The sequence below is a fragment of the Phaethon lepturus genome, unplaced genomic scaffold (genome assembly GCF_000687285.1).
Source record: "Phaethon lepturus isolate BGI_N335 unplaced genomic scaffold, ASM68728v1 scaffold16618, whole genome shotgun sequence".
NCBI lineage: Eukaryota > Metazoa > Chordata > Aves > Phaethontiformes > Phaethontidae > Phaethon > Phaethon lepturus.
In genome coordinates, this window is record NW_010557050.1 from 8270 (window position 1) to 30253 (window position 21984).

The 21984-nt window shown below is 38.3% G+C and overlaps 1 protein-coding gene across 1 annotated transcript; it reads right to left on the reverse strand.

Moving 5' to 3' along the window:
• Positions 1-865: 865 nt before the first annotated feature.
• On the reverse strand, positions 866-21638 carry SLC25A24 (solute carrier family 25 (mitochondrial carrier; phosphate carrier), member 24). Its single transcript, XM_010292665.1, has 13 exons — positions 21615-21638; positions 18384-18518; positions 17717-17784; positions 12902-12923; positions 11453-11579; positions 10846-10933; positions 10254-10365; positions 7462-7620; positions 6982-7134; positions 5695-5802; positions 3210-3377; positions 1939-2089; positions 866-1269 (listed from the first exon to the last, which is right to left on the reverse strand). Exons 1-13 carry the CDS (start codon positions 21636-21638, stop codon positions 1091-1093), a joined length of 1494 nt encoding a protein of 497 aa, XP_010290967.1. The 3' UTR covers positions 866-1090.
• Between the last annotated feature and the right edge of the window lie 346 nt (positions 21639-21984).

Consider the following 21984-nt stretch of genomic DNA (forward strand, 5'->3'; position numbering starts at 1 on the left):
ACAAACCTGTAAAACCTTTACATAATAATGCAATTCTTTATTGCCTAAAAGCACATAGTGGACTGTAGCCCTCTGAGTAAGGGAAAGAATGGTGAGTCCAAAAAGAGAAGCATTTCTCTCCCCAAGGCAGCTATGATGACCTCCGCTACTGGCTGTATTACAGTCACTATCAGCTTAATACTGGATCCTCCATCTCATTTTTAAACAGTAACTTGCACTTGGATGGAATGGATCTAGTAACCAAGCCTTTTCTGTTCCTTCATATTATGATCCTATAAAATGTGCAGCTGTAAACCAAAGCTTGTCATTGGTTTAGCATTTGTGTTAGAAAATTGTTAGCAAAGTGTTAGCATTTGCAAGTGCGATGAAAAGCAGGTCCAGTGAAGCAAATTACGAAAATCACTGATTGTACTACAAAAATACCGTGTAAATCCATCTGAGGTATTCTGATACCATGGAACAGCAGTTTCTCAGGCTCGCATTCTTTAAATAAAGTTTAAAAAAAGGTTAGCCTGAAGATAAAGGTGATGGGCTATATTTTAATGTGTTACTCCATCCTTGTCGGTATCTAAGATGCCTTTTTTTTCCCCCCACAAACTTAACATTAAGCCTTCAAAAATAACAAAAGTGCTTACTTCTAGGCATGCAAAATGTTGCCTGTGAATTGAGTATAGGCAGCATGACAAAACAAAAAGTCACTTTCAAATATTCAGTTTCAAGGCAGTATAAACTTCTCCTACCTTTGGTTTGATCCAAGCCAAATATACATTTAGAGAAGACAAATTAAAAAAAGAAGCCAATAAGTAAAATATACATGATTTCCTGAAAATACAAGCATACTGTTGAATTAAAGATAGTTTCCTGATTTTTTTTTTTTAAAAACTCAGTGACATTTTAAAGTGCAATATAGGTATCTGTTTAGAAATGGTGAATTAATATTTTAAAAAGTTTCTTCCCACTTGAGGGCAAAAGCAGAAGTTGCAGCATCTCTCCACAAAGATCTCTCTCTGTGAGAGCAGGTTACTTGAAAAATCATTTTTGTTCTGGTGTTTGCAACAACATTAGAAGCATCTCACCTTTTTCCTTCATTTCATGCTATTCCCAAATTCTGCTTCATTTTTTCATATACAACATAGCTGATGCTGACAGCTGGAAGCACTTTCATAAAATTAGGGGCTATGCCCCTATAAAGTCCTCGGATCCCCTCTGTAGCAATAATTCTTTGAAAGAGACTGACCATATTTAGCTGTGGAGCTCCTTCCACTGAGGCTAGAACAAAAAGATAACGTGTTATACAACAGTTCTAGTAATATTAAAATTCTTAGGCAAGTATTAAACACCTGGGTGGTGAGCCTACCATCACCTCTAGGGCCATTGATTAAAACTTGAGTCATCACAGCAAGATCTCTTTAATCCCAGACATTTGAGAGATATCCATGTGTCTAAATCCCACTGAAAAGCATTATCGACAAATTCCTTTGGAAATCTAGGCTCCTATCTTTAAGTCTGAGCACAAAGCTCTCAAGCAAAAACCTCAACTATTTAACTGACTTTATGAAATATCCTCCAAAGCAAACATTGCTGTCTACCTTCACAGGATGATGAGATTCCTTTTCATTTTATGTCTAAAATTTAAGAAACATTCTAACTCTTAGAAAAGTGCTCCCAGACTATGACAAGAGCTCTGTGGCTCTTGTATGGAATGTGGCGCGCTCAGCTCACAGAGCACTAGCATCTGAAATGTTACATTTGAATTGAACATGAGGAACAGTGTTGGGGGTAATAGGGAGAACAAACCAACATTAAGAAGAATTTTCTGGGTAAGCTCTTGTTTTTCCAAGCAGGATTTTTTTCTTCTCATGTTTCTGCTAGAGCTATCCCAAATGATACAATCTTCATGTGACCACACAGAAACGTTTTCAGTACAACAGGACTCACCTTGAGCCTGCATGCGTGTTCTGATAAGAGCAAGAGGGTAACTGGCTAATTGCCCACATGTGCTGGAAACAGTACCACATCCCAACAATACAAAAACACCTGGGTTAGCAGAGCTTGATGCATAGTGTTCCAGCCACGTACTCTTTAAGAGCTGCCAAGATAGAAAATTAAATAAGTGATCTGCATTCAAGAAGGTAAACAAATACATCTTTATTCATAAACAAATCTTACAGGCTCAGTCCTGAAAAGCACCAATCTCACTATGCCAGTCCTACATGCTTACTTTTAAAATGCACAGGTAAACACCTTAGTGTATGGTTATGGACTTTAACCAGACTACAGTAGTTAGTGCCTAGAAGAGAAATCCTTAAAAGATGAAGCAGCAGGAACACTGCCCATGTTCTAGAGCTGTTAATACTTTGAGGGAAGGAGGAGGGGAACACAACTCAGCACCCCATGGGGTGCAATAAAAGCTCACACAGCTGTGCACATCACCCCATGCAGAAGCAAGGATGCAAACTGTAGAAAAGAACTTCCATAGTGCTTTGAAAACGTTTGCTCAAGCAATTCTGCTGATTACTACTGCAGTGTCACATAAAAATTTACCTAGACTAGAAAAAAAAACCTAGTCTGTGCATCTGAATTACTTAACACACTTTGAAGTAACACCTAGCATCTAAGGTAGAGAAAACATTTTAATTGATGCTGATGTGTGTAAGAGGTGCCAGTTCCTCTTGAGAGGAGAGTGATGTTTCAAACTCCTCACAACAGCTATATGTCAGCCACAGAGAATTCTGGTGACATGCACAGACACACAAGGAATTCAGGTTACTATAATCCAATTATAAATCAGAGAAAAGTGCAAAACAATGTATAAGTACAGGATAGGCAATACAATATGAATATCATATCAGGTGTTTAAGGCCCATATTTACTATAGAACAGGTCTGTTCCAGTCCAACAGGGTTAGTTAGGTATGCAAGCATGTTGTATTGCCAAGGTCTGTATAATCCTGCCTGATGAGCAGATTCCTTGTTTGGTACTGTAAGGGCCCGTCGGCACAGGCACTCCTCCAGGAGGGGCAAACAAAGAAAAACATTAAATCTAGTAAAATTAGTGGAAATTCTCATTTGTCTATTTTAAACTGAAGGCAACTGTAATACTACAAGTGTATTAGAAATCTAATTAAAGATACAGGTATTCGGAAGAATATTTACCCTTTTCATAAATTAACTAATGAAAACTACATGCATTCAGTGATCTAAACTCACCTCATAAACAGCAAGGTCAATGCCAGCATAAGGAATTATACCCAGAATATTAGGAATATAGCCTTTGTAGAAGGCCTTTACACCTTCTCTTTTTAAGATCTTCTTAGCACAGTCAAACATCCCAGAATATTGCCCTGTTTTACCCACAGCCAATCTGGTCTTTAAAACCTAAAGCGGAAAAAATAGTAGCCTTAATTACATACCTATTTATTAATGCATTTTATAAACACAGGAAAACATGGTATCTCTCTGCTTATTCAATCAGATGGAACTGCTTTGCATTTTGGTACTTCAGATCTCCTTTGTGATGACTACTGTTAAGGCTTTGTTAGCAGTAGACTTCTTCAGGTTTTATCATTAGTGCAGAGTAGCACTCTGTGTAAGAAACCTGTAACTTTAGGACTATAGATTAGATTACGGTTTAAGAGATATTAGATTGATATTAGATTTTAGTTATCTTGACCAAATACTATCACAGCTGCTTCAACATGCCCAGAGTATGCTCTCAGCCTGCTACTTGCACAGCCCCAACCCAGGGCTGGTTTAAAACGCAGTTAAGCTAATCAAGTAGAGACAGTTTAAACAAAAGATGATTAATTAATAAAATGCAGGTGCTTAATTAGATAAAGAAATTGTAGGAATGGAAACTGTTTGTTTTAACTAAGTTTTTAATAGAACATCTTGAGGTCTTTCTCAGAATTATCCAAGGCGAAGATTAGTGCAAGAAGCAATAAAGACAACAATGACCCGAGGATGACCATGAAACTGAAATAAGAATAGGAACTAGAGGAGAAGAACTCAGCTGAGACAGGGGATTGTGGTGGACTATAATAAATGATGTAGTTTTGCACTCAACCTTTCAGTTCTCCAATTTACAAAGACTTTGGACTTTAGGTAATGGGCTAGGAAAGGTATATAACCCGTATAGATGCTTTGATTATTTGCCATTCACTGCAGTGGTGGCCCAACTCTGAGTTGTTAATTAAGCAAACCTAGAGATACCCACGTCTGGTAAATTTGTTTCCTTGTACACACTCATACTACCACATGCTAGCTTACAAATTATTAGCCTTTTTAAATTGCGTTTTAGCTTTTTTTGACTAAAACAGGCAGATTTTTCATCAACTTGAAGGCAGCAGTGTGAGCAATATTTAAGCGAAGCATTAGCTACAGAACAAGTGAGAGCATTAACATACTAGCAGATCACACTTCTGATCTGGGAAGAGCAAAGCATTATTAAGAAAATAATCTCTCAAAAAGCACAATACAGAGGTAGTTAAGGGATATAAAGACTTAGTCTCACTACTGAAACCTAGCATATGATTAATAATGCAAAGTCATCTCTCCAGCACCTTAGGACAAAGAAATTAGTAACAGTATCCAAAAGAAACCACAGAGGGAGATTTCCTGAGCAAGAATTTGGCCTACTTTAAAGCCTCCTAAGACTGCAGCTTCCTCAGGAGTTTCCTGGCACTTTGCTTTCCTTTTACTTCAAAACACCCTAAAAAACACTTCTAGGACAGTATTATATCTTTGTTGGAAAGATCAGAGCATCTTATTGTAGAATAGTTCACCTGTCTCCACTGATGAGTGTAATGCAGATGATCTACATAACACTTCCGTTATTCTAACTTAACCCATCTCTGTACTCAGACTAGCGGCTCTAAGAGCAAGGATGCTCTTTAAAAAAGGGATCATTATCACTGTCAGCAATGAAAACAACTAAATTCTATTCCTACTGATACCCCTCCTACGAAAAAGGTATTTAAGTTTAATTTTCCATTACTTCCAAGTCTTGATGCTGGTATTGGTTTAATCCCAGACCCAACATATATTCCAGTTATTGCACAAGATAAACTTTCTGAGGAACCAGCAGTAAAGAAAGTACATCCTACTGCTATTTAAAAAAAGAAAGCAGGATGTGAAATAGCTACCCTAGAGCAGTTAATACATTAATGCTAGTTAAATTGCAACATGTGTAGTACCACATACAAATATGTCCCACAGAGGAAAGAGCAGCTAACCCACCCAGCCTCAGCTGTAGCTGTTACATTCTCCCTCCATACTGATTTCCTAATCAGACCCAGCTATCAATCATCATGCAACATCAGTTCTGCTGCAGACAAAACCATTCCTTGCTTACATACAGTGGGAAAAAGATTTATACCCAATTTAGAAAATACTTGAATATGTACTTAATTTTAAATGCTTTCTTGGATTTTTTTTTCCCTGAACTAGGCTTTATTTAAACATTGCTTTAGACAATATTATACAGCCAAATATATAGAAAAATTATAAGGAACACAGTATATTCTAAAATGCCTGGGACTGGAGTTCTGAAAGTAAGTCCAAGGTAAAAATAAATTAGGATATAAGAATACAGAGGAACTCCTACAATACCTTCAAGAGCAAAATGGAGTTTACTTTGGAAATGAACCAGACATTTGGCAGAGTCTCCAACGGAAGCAGATTCTCTGTTACTTACCTCCATGGGATAAATAGAAGTTTGTGCTGTTGCTCCAGCCAAAGAACCAGATACAAATCTTTCAACAGTGCCCAACTTTCCATCATCCTTAGTGAGTATCTTCTTATACTGTATAGTTAAAAACCATAAAATAAACATCACATGCTTTTTTCAGAGTGGCAAGTGTTACTACGAGAGGCAGGAGGACAGTACAAAGTGTCTTTTCAAGCTGTACGTACTTTTTTCATGTATTTATAGTTACTTTTACTGAGCCAACAAATTTAGCACTATACTCACTGCAACTCTGTGGACAAAGATTCCCAAGAATGCAATAAATATCCCAGCCTGCAAGAATCCTTTACATTAAAGGATTACCTCATCCACCCATGGTACTGTCAGGTATCCTGCAAACAACCAACACAAGGGTACCCACACTACTGCCCCCATATAACAAAAGAGGAACCCGACTCCCTTGCAGATCCAGTTCTTCTATCAGAGAATGAAAGATCAGCTAGCATGTTCACAGAGACACTTAGAGCTATACATACTCTCATTCAAGACAGGGACACCACCATGCAAGAACGTGCCATCAGCTCTCGAAAGGCAGAGCAAGAGTAAGGAATAATGTGCTCAAAGTTACTTTACGGCATCAAAATCTGCTGTTCAGTCTTGCAATATCCCAAAGTTCACTTGACTTTTTGTTGCTCTTATTTCATAGTTGTACAGAGATGTGCAATATGTTCACTTAGTCTTGCTTGAGGCACTAGCAAGCCCCACAAAGGACAAATAAAGATCATTTAACTACACCAGAACAGGAGTTCATTTTCCAAAGGAGGATTAGGCCTTAACATGATGCTTAAAGCTGATTCAGAGGTAAATATAACTCTGAAATCCAGGATGACGGCAACTTACATAGCACCATGATATTTGACTTAAATGGGATTCTTTTTAAGTTCAGCTAGCATAATGTGCTAAGTTTTTGGTTGTTGTCACTTCGAAGTAATAAACTGGATATTAATGCAGTACTCTCTCTATAAAGCTATGCAGACTGGAAGACAGTTTAAAATGTATTATAGATTTTAGCTTATTTACAGTGCTTATAATACAATAGCAAGATCTGCCTAATACCAAGTATACTATTAACAGAATAAACAGACTATTTTAAATCTGAAAATCACTCTAAATTACTGTGACAAAATCCTCAACCATGATAAGAACTCCTATATAATACAACAGTGCAAATAACGAACAGTGGAGTGATACAGTATTTTATTTACCATTATTTTCATTTCTGATTTATCACCCTACCTGTTCATAAGCCCAGAACTTAATAGCTGTTTCAGGAGCTATTTTCACAACATTTACACCGTTTCCTCTCCAGAGGGATCGGACACCACCTTCTTTCAACATTTGCTTAAAACCACTGGCTATATTCATTTTGTTTGATTTTGAACCATGAACCTAAAAAAAACCCAAAGTCACAGTAAAGAACACTGCTCTGATTAGATTGTAAAACTCATCACCTAAGTATTAAATTGCTTAAATATATCAACTAGCAAAAACACATCCACTATTGAAAAAACAACTTATTTTAGTGGCACAAGTACTGTAATATTTTGTTTACATTTTTGCCAATATGACTATGGAAAAGAAAAATTTTATGAGCATAAAATATAACTAGACCTCCAGAATTTAGATATTGTATTTGGCCATCAGTTTTCCATAACAACTTCCTAAAAATTGAAGTGATACACTAGAAACTAAGAAGTTCCTGAACATTGCACCCACCTGCATCATTACTTTAAGGCGATCTAACGGTGCTGTACCTGTTCGAGAGACAGCACCAGCCACTCCTCCTGCCAACAGCTGTTTCCACCACTGTCCAGTCTTTTTCTCTTCCTCTGTGAACTCATCTGGAACAGTCAAACTATCTCCTATATCCAACACCTATTAGAATCCAAAGCAAAGACGTGCAAATAACTATCTCATTCCATCACCTCAATTTTATCAACAGTACTAATTCCAAATTAGCCTACGACCTGAGAATATGTAAATAAAATGCTACCTAAAAATAAAAATATCTTTAATTTACATTCTGTAATTAACTTGCTATGGACTGCTATTGCTATTCAATGAATAGCAACTTCTAATGACTTCTGCATAGATATTGAGCAGTAACATCACAGACCTACCATTTCAAAGACTGCACCATCATCATTAAAAATTATGACAAATTTCTGCCTTGAGTATGGCCCAAACAAAGACATTCTGTCATGATTGGTAGACCTTTACAGTCAGCACTAAAGCTCAAATGCTTATATGTTGCAGCTAACCTTTCACCGGACAACCTTCTGAGATTAGTTTGGTAATCTCCTAAGGATGCTAACAAGAGATTTCTCTCTCATGGTAATTTATTCACACGTATGTGGGATTTCCCCTCTGCCCCCCAATATTTTAAAAGTAGCATTTTTATAGCTGATATATTGGAACATTCTATTTCTGGTAACTGCTGTGTACTATCTTACAAAATGGGAAGTTTGACTAATGCTTTACATATTCTTATCAGTTACATTGAAAGACATATTAATGACTCTTTTCAGCTATAAAAGTTTGAAATTTCATTAAGAGGTGCATGTTTCTATTACTATTCAATCTGATCAAAGAACATAGGCTTTAGCAATAATGCCGTCCAAGATATAAGACTATGGAATCTCACATATCACTTACACATAGTCTCTGCTCTTCATGTAATTTATAACCAGGATATATGAGGAAAAAAATACACTGTAGATAATGCAAAGCCAATATTATGCATAAATGAAACCAAAAAAGAAGCAAGAATGTTTTAATAACTGATAAATACTGACCAGAAAGCATGTTAACAGATCAACTTTTTTTAATTACTGTTGATTTTAATTGTAGACACTCCATCCCTAATTTATGCTGTGTTCCCTACCTGTTAAGTAGGCAGAATACTGTCATTTGGAACACAACAATTGCAGGATGCAGATTATACATATAGCCACGAGACAAACAGGGTAAGCGCCAACTATTCTGGATATTGAACACAGAACAGATTAATTGGAAAATCCTTTCATCCTTCTGACATTCATGGTTTCCAAGTAAGGTGTCATCAGTTGCTCAACTACAGGGTGTCATCAGAAGATCAATCAGAACTCTCAAAATATAAATTCAATGTTGTCAGAGATATTATGCATATCTACCAGTGTTTAAACCTTGTGTCTACCAAGCCCTAAACACAACTAAGAAAAAAAGCTAAATTTGAGGTTGTTCGTAATAGAAAGGCCACAGCTACCAACTCAGAATAATTCTACGCTAATGCAGCTATCTGCTTGGAAGAGCCTGACGGCAATTAAAATTTTACAATAAAAACAAAATTGGAAGAGCTGTTGATGCCAACCAGGCATGTGAGGTCTCACATCTGCTCTTATCTGAAACACCAGCTGTGTTGCCGTATAGCTGGATTTTGCTTGCTGTGATAACTGGGTCATCAGCTGACTGCAAGACTGGAAGATCACAAGAGACTTCTAAAATTGTTTCTTGGGGGTAAATAATGACATTCCATAATAATAAAAAAAATAGATCTTGTGTTAATAACAGCAATACAAAGCATTTTCTTAAAGCAATGGGGTTTTTTTCCCACTACTAGCTGGGACCGGGACTGTTTGATCTCATAGCAGTGCTTCAAGTGTTTTCTTCAGCAAACAGGGAGCTAACTCCCTTTTGGCAAGCATTTCTGAACTGAGGTTGTGCAGTGTGAAATACTCAAAGCTTTCAGATCTCATAAATTGTTTATTATGGAAATGCTGACTAATCCCTGAAGACATAAATGGTCTCACTATATTCAAAGAAATCTGTCTTTACCTAACTTTATAGAGTACTCCAATAATCTATAGGAAGAATATTTATCAAACCAGACTGCTATTGGGTTACTTACGTTATTAATTTGTTCTTAAAAGTCAGTCACTGAGGTGGAAAGAGCTTCATTCAATAGCAACTTAGAAAAATTTATCTGCACAGTGGATAGCCCATTGCTGTATAGTCTGTCATTCTTAAATGAAATTCTATAGCACAAAAGAGTGTGCACAGAAAATCATCACTAATGACACGAGTGATTTTATAATGACAATGTTACTACATAAATGCAAATACTGAACTAATTTCAGCATAAGAAACAGTTAAAATGTTTCTATAACTTGTTTCAACACATCAAAAGCACTGAACATAAGAATGTACCATAATGTGAAAAGAAAAAGGTTTAATACTGTGTTTGTTATCTTTCTGTGGAATATCTCCAAAGGAAGAAAAGGATTCCTCCCTAAGAATTACTGATAATTATTGGCAAAATTTAGATGAAGTTCTTTGTTCAGAAGAAAGTCACATGACGCTACCCTGCTTGTAAATGGGAGAACACAAAGTGAAAAGGAAAATCAAGCGATCTTAAATACAAGTATGCTTGAAATATAACAGCTGTGAAGCTGTTATACTCAATATTGCAAATAAGCCCAGCAGAGATGAATTTAAGAGCTGCACTAAGTTAAAAGAGAAGTTGAACTTACAGTGGAATGTTTCCAATATCGAATTATTTCCTCAATGTCTGTAGCTGGATTAAACATAAAATGATCTCTCCACTCATTCCAGTCTACTGTCATTGTCCCATCAGCATCAATACTGAAAAGCAATTGAACAAAACTATGTAAGGACATTGTAGCAGGGATGGGGTTTTGTTCTGTTTTGTTGATTCCACCCCCTCTTTTCTTTTTTTTTTAATATCAGTGACAACTGACTGTAAAGTCCATACGGAGACTTCAAGGCTGAATCTGCCACGGCCTTTCAATACTATGCTTTCTTTATCCATGTGCATCTGGTATATTCCATTTAAAAATATAATACAATGCTTCATTCTATCAACAACATTTACAGGGAAATGGGATACCAATCTCCTCCCAGAACCAGATACTCAAATGGTGACTAGACTTACTATCGCACAAGAACAGGTGGAATATGTGAGAATTTCTATAAAGGCACCACTGAAGGTACCAACACCTTTCAAAGCTGTAATCCCATTTATCCTGTTCTCTGAATTATAAATATATAATAATTAACAATACAAAGAACCATAAAACACTTTAAGAAATAACAATTCCTGACCTTTGCAGGATCTTTTCTGCCTGTTTTTCTGAAATGCTTATACCCAATATCTTGAGGGACTGGACAACTTCTGATGCTTCAATTTTCCCTTGAAACATGAAAAGAAAGACGATACATGTTTAAAACATGGAGTTTAGTATACTCAGTACCTTGGAGCTCACTAAGTTCCATTGTAACACCTACAAAAGAGCAAACATAATTTAAAATCAATTTAAACACAGATTATGTATTTTGATTGCCTACTACAAGAACTGAGCGAAGGTAAGTACATTAAAATCATGCAACCAAACGAGATGCAAACATTCAGTGAGTTAAAAACTATTTTATCTTTAATAGATACTTAGAAACTTCCTTATAGTTTCTCCATCTGGGGAACAAAAAGCCCCAGATCAATGGACCTGGAAGATAATAAAAAGAAAAGAGACTATAATCATTTATTATTTCAACCTAAAGTAAACTATAATTATGATCCTACTAAGGAAAAGAAGCAGGAGTTCCATAGTCACAAAGTTTTGTCTGCAGTTTAGACAAAGAATATATATGAAGATAACTTTTAATGCAGTTTCTTCAAACAATGTTTTAACAAATAAAATAAATGGAGGCATACCATCATTGTTTTTGTCCAGGCTCTTAAATGCCAGTTTCATCTTTTTCTCATGATCTTTAAGATACTGCATAAACTCTTCAAAATCTAGCTGTCCGTCCTGGTTAGTATCTCCAGCTTTAAAAATTTTCTGTTGAGAGAAAATTCAGCATTTGACTTTTCCAAATTACAGCAGGCCATAAAGCAACAGCAGCATGGCACAGCCCTGACTAAGAAAAGCATCATATTGGTCACTTTGGGAGTCAAAACAGGAAAACACCTAAGCGTATATTTCAGAGCTATATTTTGTTTTCAGAATTTAACACACACTCAGCATTTTCCTAAAGAGATAAAACACTCGGCAAAGATAGATTTAAGAAAGCATTATTTATTATTTGCATAAAACTTTCCCATTCAAACATTTTAAGGTTTCTTACCAGCACTCGAAAGTTACACCTACAGGTATCAATTTGTGGTGGAGGAGATGGGGGACAGGATGAAGACAGGATGAAATCATGAAAGAGAACAACTTTAAAAGCCTGTGACTTTCCTGGTTATACATGAAATTTGTCAATATGTCAGTAAAATTGAACAAATACTGTCTTAACTGTCCTCTTTAATCCAGTGGTCTATTAATTATGAATTATAAAGATAAAAATACAAATCGCAATTAACTATTTAACTGTTGACAAAAAAAAATACAAAGGTCTTGCCTGACTAGCACTTCTACCCCCTTAGGGTTTGAGGAGGCTTCAAACTGAAGCCCTGACAAAAATTTAAAACAAACAACAGACTTGTAACAAATAGAAGCACAGTTATCTTCCATTTTTGCATGTATTTCCTAGTAACTGTCCTGCAGATAAGAAACGTTACATGTAAAATTAACTACAAGTTGAATGCATGGCATACAATTGGAGCACTGCAGGAAACAAGCCTGAAATACAGCCTAGGCATACGCTTCTCAACAAAGGGCCAGAATACTTTACCATTTTTGTGTGTGAAAACATACTTTTTTCAAAAAGCAAACTGCAGCAGCCCCCGCTCCAAGCATCAGCCTGTAACTGCTGAGGCCTGTCTTCAAAGGCAAAGCCCCGCGAAGAGCAAAGCCCAGGCTAGCCCTGGAGCTCTGCAGGGGTTACAGGCTTGGGCTTTTCGCAAGGGCCCCACAGCAAGGGCTGCTCCACACATGGAGGGCTGCGGAGAGAGCAACGGGGCAGAGGAGACGCAAGGCCCACAGCACACCGCCACAGCCGCTTTCCATCTGCTCCCACACTTCCACGGCGCTGCCATCGCCTCTGGCAGGACGCGCAGGAAGCAGGCAGGGAAACCCACCCCAAAACCCTGCTCTAGAACACAAGGTTTAAGGGGAAATTATGCCTCATCTCTTCCTTTGGGCATCAGTCCCTGTGGTTTCCCTCAATGTGTGAAATCCTACGGGAGCAGCACTCCGTACAAGACAGACAGGAGACCAACCTGCAGCTCAATCTCTTCATTACTTTGCAGTAAGTTTCAGAGCACTTCAGGGTACACATAAAGCACATGCCAAAAATTGTTCCAAATATCTTCTATTTTGCAGGCTGCCTTGAGCAACTGTAGTTTCTGAATAAAGTAACTCTCGACAAGATTTGCACGGCTGTTCTAATCTGCAAAATCCGGTTTTAATCATTTTGTTTGCTCCACTGTAATTAGTAGAAGTCCTCAAAAGACCAAAGTCCAACAAGTTCTAGCCTACAGAAACTAAACATAAAGGAAGTTGAAAATGCTCGTGTATTTGTTGCAGGTGTCTGAAAAAAATCGAAGACATCTGAATACATTCATGTTGCCTCCTTTATCTTTCCTATCCCTCTACTAAAAGAGATATACTTTCATGTTTAATCTCAAAAAAACCCAAAATTCATAAGATTATCATAGATTTCTCAACGGAAGGGAAGATGACGATGTGGTACTACACAGTGAAATAAGCAGCAAATTATTTACCTCCCATAATACAGCAAGTTATGCACAATAGTGTCAACTCAAGTTAGCGCACACTCAGATAAAGGTGTTTGGTATCAGTTTAGAAAAATAGTGTTCTTAGTATACTCCTAAATCCAGCTTGATTGCAATTTCTAGTAATAATCTGTCAACAAAAATCTACTCATCAATTCAGTTTCATGCCCTTGCCAATATGGTTAGGGCTGTTCAGAATTTCCCATTACGAAAAAAAATAGTTTACATTTATTGAAGTTTATGGAGGCGTTCCCAACCACGATCTTCTAACAAGAAATTAAGAAAGGCTAATAGATTAATCATTTTAAAAATAATTTTAAAAAACCCAAACCAAATACCACAATTAAAAACTACTCTGGCCAGAAAAAGAGTCTCCCCCTCGAAGACACTGCAACCTCAACCCATCTTGTACTCCATGCATGGCTCCTCGGACCACAGGATCCGAGTGCTGGACTCCCACTAACTACTGAGAAGAGTCATACACACACTCTGAGTGAATTCTAATCAACACAAATTGTTGCTATTCCCTACTGCTATCTGAACTACACAAACAAAAATGTAGAACAAGGGAAGTGCTGTTCTGGCTCAGAAATATGACAAAACTTTAACTAAATTCTAAGTACAAAACCTTCACTGCTGAGAATGACATGAGCCAAACGGAAATTCCTAGGAGGTTTAGAGAGCTGGCAATTAGCGTGTGAAGGGGGGCACTTTTCACTTCATCTGCCAAATGAGTGGATTTTATATTGCAACAACTAAAAGGATAAGCACAAACATACTCTTCATTCCCTACTTTTGTTCTTACAGTTATTTTCCAGACTTCAAGCCAGTCTCAGCCACTACCAGCGCAGCAGAACAGAAGCGACTGGGAAAAAAACGTATGCTTTTCCTCAGCAGGCACATGCATTTTTCTCACATTACAAGATGTTCATACAAACAAAAGCCCCTTGCTAGATAGCAATGTAATATAGAAATGTAATAGTTATGTGGGTGTTAAAAGTTTCAGATTAAAACCAGTAATTTGCAAGTTAGTAGAACAAACAGGAATGCTGAAAGGACCTTGCCTTCCACTTGGAGGGCAGAAACTCAGGCCCGGGAAGGGTATACGCCATGGGCATAGCCAGCAGGAAAACATGTACTTGATTCTGTGGGGAGCCTGGCACACTAACTCTCAGGTACAAACTGCCCATTCACAGCATCAAATAGTAATTCAGGTAGGAAGGAACCTCTGGAGGCCATCGAGCACAACCCTGGCTCAAAGCATGTTGTATTAGATCAGGTTGCACAGGACCACAACCAATTGAGTCTTGGCCATCTCCAAGGATGGAAATTCCACAGCCTCCCCAGGCAACCTGTTCCAACATTCAATGACCCTCACTTCAGTTCAACAGGGAATCTAACTCTGCTGTTCTGCATTTAATACGCTGTCAGATTTTGCATAGTTGCAACCACTTGTCTCTGTGCCACTTCCTGGTTCACCAACTTCTCTGATGGAGAACTGGATGCATTTTAAAGCGGGCATGCTGACAACAATAGAGCAGGAACCAAATAGATGCCAGTCCTTGCTTGGAAGTCCTGGGAAACAATGTTCAGTGTGCCTGACTCGTAAAACCTGCCATTTCTTGTTACAGATTTACTGTGGGATCACCTCACCTTTATGTAGGCCCAGCCCCAAGAGGAAAATGTTTATTTTTCAAGGTGTGCCATTTCTTTTCTCATTGTCTAAAAACTTTAACCCCAAGCAATAAAGAAAATTCACTAGATTAAAAGAAATGGTGACCACGTAAAGAATTACTAATTACTGATAGATATAGGAAGGCTGTTTAGATGACCTTTCTTATTAATGGCCCTTCACACATAACTACAATGCTCCTGTGCTGACCTATTTGGTCATGACACTGCTGCCTTTTTCTTTTCTCTTTTTTTTTTTTTTAATTTCTGCTACTTTTGTTCTTTCTCTACTGTATATTTTGTTAATACAGCTGCTTTCAAAGTCCTGCATAGCAAGGCAACACCCATGTGAAAGGCCACAAGTAGACTGAAACACTGAAGAATTTTATTTTTACATTTCTGACTTATGTAAAGCATATTGCAGTGTTGAATACCTACTCCTCGAGAAGTCCTCTGTATTTGGTGTGGAAACCTAAGCCAGCAGGTCTGTTGAAAAAAAAACAAATCAGAAAACTTACAGACAGGCTTTATATATACCTAAAAATCCTGACACCCTGTAAGTGGTCTGATGAGTTCTTAAGATTACTCTGTGCCAAAGTTACGAGCTTTAACACATTCACAGCTACAACGTAAAGACAGGAAATGCAATACACTAGAAATCTTAATGCTTTTATGTAGAATTTTATTTTAAATTCACAGTTTAATTTTTATATTACTTAGTATCATGATTTGTATATAGTGCATAAGCCTTCACATTCTGGTTACAAAACTGAATTGTGTGTGAAAGGCAGGGCTGCTTGGTACAAATAATTACCAATCATTTATTCATTAGCTTGTTATTTCAGCTAATTTATAGAATGTAAAGAATATTTAAAAGGAAGTGATCCATCAAGAAGTTAGTGGGTGTTTCTGGCTTCCTATCGTGCTACCTACAAGACGCAGGTAAAAACCCAACACTTAAAGACATGTAATTGGTGCAATTAGTAATTCATTGCTCTGTAATCTATGACTAGAGTTCCAAAGGGCACAGTTACAAATACTGCATAGAAAAAACACCAGCACCACAGTAAGAACAGCATCATGTCTTCGGGTGTTCACAAATTTCACATTTTCTTTGTAAACCAGAGGTACTATATATAAAACCAATCATGATATTCCCTTCTCCTCTTCTCCCCTCTTTCTATTCTTTCTCCCTTCACCTCCGAAATAATTAGTGCCAGTCATTCACATAGCTCTGCATTCTACAACTTTAAGTTATTAGACTGTAATCTTACAGGAAGCCAAATTCAGTCACAGCTCAAGTATACGCAACTCCTCTCTCTTTACGGGGTACATATCCTACAATACTAAAAACAAATGTTGTCCTTTTTCTATCTACATCTGCCAAGACTACATAAATTTATGACACACAATGATAACTCAAAAATCAGTACTAAAGATTATTAAAATCAGTCTTGTCAAACTGCATCAGTTGGGAGATAAGTCCAACATAAAAGGGAAGGGCCTGAGGATGCGTCCACACAACATCATACCCCAACCAGTGAGTCCATGTAACACACTAACAAAGTAGACTGCCACTTAACCTCCAGAAATCCAACGCAACACTGTATCTTGAGCAAAACAGTAATTTGCACTGCTTCCAAAGACCTCCCCACTTGTTCAAATGCTGCATTCATATTTATCTGCTTCCCTCACGAAGGATACTAACAATACGTAAAGAGTACCCCAGTAGACTTTTTACACCTTCCACAGACAGACATTAACAGAGCCCCCCACCCCTGTACAGCAGACTTGCACCCTTGGCAGTAGCAGAGATGTTGCTATCAGCTGCCGAGCTTCCCCTTCCCGTTCTTTGTCCTGAGCACCACTCTTCCCTGCAACAGCAAAGCACTAGCAGGGTCTTCTCACTGGTCCATTTCAGGCAACAGAATCTCTATAAAATGAGCCTAAAAAGGAAGAGATGCAAGTCGCGAGTATGCTCTCCAACATGCCTTGCAGAAGCTGCTCCCTCAGGACCTGGATAAACTCTCTCAAGTCATAGCTATGAATTAGATTCCAAGAATCTGAAACAGCATAAATGGGAGATGCAAACTATCCCTTGCACCTTCATTCATCATTCCTTGCAAGTTACACTGGTATTTTTGACTTTGAACATACTTGGTAGACTTTTTCCATTAAATAAGACTACTCTGCTACAGAGGCATCCCCACCCTACAGTCATCTTAAAAGATCTACCAGTTTACCTTGTTTGTCTACCTGGGACACACTGCTGTCTCAAGACAGGGATTTAGCAAAGCATTTCAACATGCAGTTGAGAGATCTTCCAGGCATGGGGGTTCCCATATTTGGTGCCCGGCATTCTTGCACTTTGCAGCAACAAGAGGAAGAATTAATCATTCACTGTACCCTGTCACTGTTCAGGAAAAAACCTATCAAGTTCGTATTAAAAAAATTCATTTTATCTCCTTGGATGCTTAAAGTGTTATGAAAACACACTTATATTCATCTTGCTCTTTTATATGGAAACTTGGAGACTACAGCATGTATCAGTTAAAAGCTTTTGAAGTTGTACACATTGAAATGAAAATGACTTACATGTTTACTTACAGATGAAGTCAGATATATTACTGAAGATGTTTGTGGTATTTCACAATTAAGTCCCCATAATCAGACATAATCATAACACCTATTGTGGTCTGAAAAGCAAAGTTTAAAAGAACTAAGTAGTTCCCGTTTTCCACAATCACATGATGTGACATCTGTTTTGGTAAAGAGTTGAAGATGTCAGTCTACTCTATATCTACAGTACCAGTTTTTGGTATACTGTTAAGGTGAGAGACAACTTCATTTCACATAAGAATGACACACAGACATGAAAGCGCTGAAGCTTATGAGACTGTGAATCTGCATATCACATATGACAATTTCTAAGAGTAGGTATTGTGTGATCAAAAATGACCATGTTTCTTCTAAGAAGTTGCCAAAGTAACTAGAGCTTTTTGTATGTTTCTAGCCAAGCTACAACATAATGAAGAGGCTTCAGTGAAGGTTGTCTACTAGCCCTCTAGTTTTGCCATGTAAGGGAAGTTACAAAATAAAGAAAAGCACAAAAATCTTAATACACGGTGGAGAAATATTCAAGGACATATTTAGCTCAGTCACTAAACATGTATGTGCTTTCTGGATTAGGAACAGCTATGATAGGTTTCAAGCTCTGAGGCACTATCTAGCTGTAGTTTTTAAAGGCCTGAGAAAAGCATAGAAGGAAACAATACACACCTGGCCCTGTTCTCACCTGACCTCCCACACTGAGATGTGGCACTGTAACACAGCACAGGGGCCTGCCTCGCTTGACGGAATTCTGAATTTTCTTTGGCTTAAACACAGCAACACGCTTCAAGTGTTCTGAGTATTTATAGGCTTCATTGGACTAAAATTTTCATAAACACAGTCAATTACTCTAAACAGACCATATTCTGATTGTTGAGAATTTAGTCTCATCGGGCCCTGTTTCCACCAAACAAAGGTGTCTCATCACACTGTGTCTTCATCTAAAGGAACTTTAAAGTAGCCAAAAACTTATGTCAAAACCTGACAGAGAGTCAGTCTAAATAAGATCATTATATTGTTTCCACAATGTAGTAGTTCATTTCAATAACATCCTTCTACTCCTAGCTCCAGGATTCAATGTATAAATAGTACCTGAATTTGAATGCTTGGCTGTTCCTACTGCAAACTGAAGATTCAAACACAGGGTTCGCCTCCTACAGGTTTACTGTAAGGATTGACTGCAACAGAAGGAAAGGGTGAACAAAAATAGTACTTCATATAACGACTCACACCATTTATGGTACTCCCGCCTAAGAGACCCATGGCATTCTGAAGACACAGGATGAGATCATTTGAGATCTGATCCCAGCATCTATTTTGTGTCTCTACAGGACAAGTCCACTAATCAATGTAACTGTACAATAGCTGTTAATGTTGCTTACAGACCACCATTTGAAACTGTCACCACACTTGAATTCCTTCTTCACAGGTCTTGACATATGTCAGGAACCTTTTGTAAAGCTTTACAAAATTACCCATTCCTGGTGGGTAATACACTACAATTTAAAACAGGAGTCATCCTGGCAGCCTCTAAGCAGCACACATATCGGATTTTCCACTGGTTTACTTTTGTCTGTCGGATACAGACAGGAGGCAGGTCAAGTAGAACACCAAGTCACGAGCTTCTGTCAAGCTACGATGTGTTGCTATGGAGAAAAAATTATTCTTCCTTAGAGGGACATGCAACCTACCTCCTAAGCTTACCACATAGTTTCACATCGATTCTCATTTCTACAATGTTACTTCATCTAAAAGCGTGTCTCATCATACATTAAACATTAATAAAACCGCCAAGACAACTGATGAAAGGTGAAATAAAAAGAGCATACCAGTAGTCTATTACTCAAATGGATAGCAGCTTTGTATCTTTTAAAGACATGCATATTCCTTCTAAAGAATTCATTTCAAGAGGAGAGAGGAAAGTAACACTAGTAGCACAAACACTAATTTATACCCTGAAGATGACAACTTAGGATGAGCCAACTGACTTTGCAGTGAAACACAGTAACACTCACATGGTCCCTTACCAGGCATTAACCAGGAAGCAGCTGTGCCCCTAGAAGTACAGTGACCAACACTCCCGTGTACATGGATTGCATCCCATGCAACAGAAGCCAGCCCTGCAAGAGTATTTTTGGAAACCTAACCCAAACCTGCATCTAGAACACACCAATAGTGCAACGCCTAAGACCCCAACCCAGCCATGAGGCACCGAAGCCTACTCTGCTTTAGGATACCCCAGGGCCTGCCCACCCGGTACTGCCACTATTTTGGCAGGGTTGAGCAGTTCAGCAGTTAACACTTTGCTACATTGTGTAATATTTCCACACCTCATTTCCTTACTCATTAGTTATTGGTAATTATAAGACTACTTCTGCCTCTCCCAACACAAATATGATGTTTTAATATCTGACTTCATTAATAAAATGCCTTTTCAGCAAGTAGTAAAAGGACATCTTACTGAATTCAGCATCACTTTAGAGTTTAATGTGAAGTAAGTGGGAGAAGGCAGCTTTGAGCTGCAAAAAGGTACAGGAAGCAGACTAGCTACGTAAAGACAGGAAAGAAGCTGGAGGCGAGTCTTACTGAGAGTCTCTTATTATAACACGTCTAGTTATTAACAGTATATAAGTAGTTTCTAGTCCAAACTGTGCCCACCATTAAGTTTAAAATGGTGAGCGTATAGAAGTTTCAGCACACTCCAATTCTTTCACCCCCCTCAAATGTGCAACATGACTCATGGCTTATCTTGTTTACTCTGTGTTTCTTAAGCAACTACGGCAGCCTCCTGCTCTCCATTACACCCAGGTAAGTCAAGCTTATCTCTATTGATTTCATGGGTTTCACTTCCAGTTTATCCTGTAGCAACTGAGAAGAATTTGACAGATACTCAGATGTGCACTATTAATGAAAGGCATCACACTGATCTTGAGAAAGAACTTAGAACTTCAATTCTAAGTTCCTCAAAACTTAAGCATCATGCCACTTGTGTCTCAAGGCTTTCAGTCGATTACACAGGAGGACCACCTCGTCAAATGCCAGAAAATCAACTGGTCAATTGCTTCCCTGTTGTTCAATGTAAGTAAAAACCCCAAATTGTTACAGTCAAACTGGTACAACAGGTTTTCAACAATGTGTATATAATGTGTGAATGAAGTTCACAACTAGCATGCTCTTAACACCGACAACTCTCATGGATAGGCAAACAAGCCAAACTGTCCCTCCTTTTATACAGCAAAAGCTGAGAACACAAAATACACTTATTGTAAAGATGATTTTGACCAGAAGCAATATTGAAGTGAAAGTGTGCTTTCATTTATACTCTCACATAGCGTCATTCAACTCAAGAGGCCTGCTCGATACTTTTCCCTTAAGTATATGAGATGGAAAAGTAAGTATACCAAAAAGAGGTAAAATAGAGACCAAACAAGACCGTGGGAAAGAATTGGCAGAGTGTCCCATGATTAGTATAAGGTCAAATAAGTATATTGACCCAACGTATCTCTTATCACTGCAGTCAAAATTTAAGTTCACTTTCCTGAACCTCCTTCAGAAACTATGCAATGGCTAGTACAGGCACAGCAGTGGAATGCCATCCAAGCATTCTTTATACAGAAATGAACAGGACTGTTAACAGTAATAGCTCCAGCTGAGATCTCAGCTGTACCTGTTCAGCCTAACTGAACCTATGCATGCCTTTTCAGCACAGACTTGCCGTACCGCGCAAATACTTCGGCCTACAGAATTGCGTATTAAACGATTTTATATTCTGATCCCTGGGGATTACTGAAAAAAACAACTAGGAAAGAGAAGTTTCTCAGATTTGCTAGCATAACTCAGCATTGCACTGGAACACTTGATGACTCAAGTTTTACTGGCTTGTGAGGTCACAACATCGTTATACAGATTTACTTACCTGCTGCCCAAAGCAAGCCTTCATTTATTCTGACCTATATTATGCAAAGGTGGCGTGACAGCCAAAAGCTGTACATTACCATCCTTCCTCGTGCTGGAGGAGGAATATGCTATCAAATATCACACAAACAAAGAGTCAAAGGAAGTCAAAAGTCGGCACATGACGAATAAAACCGGCCGTGCCCACTTGGCAACAGAAGCGCCAACAGCCCTGCTGATAATGGCGTTCGCACGCGGGATCCTTCGTTCATAACCCTGAGAGGTGCCTGCACCATCCGGCGCTGGAGCAGGCACGGCGGCCTCGGGAATCAAAAAGACAGGCCCGGGGCCGACTCCATCCAGGGGCGGCCCAAAGCCCCGGATGCGGCTCC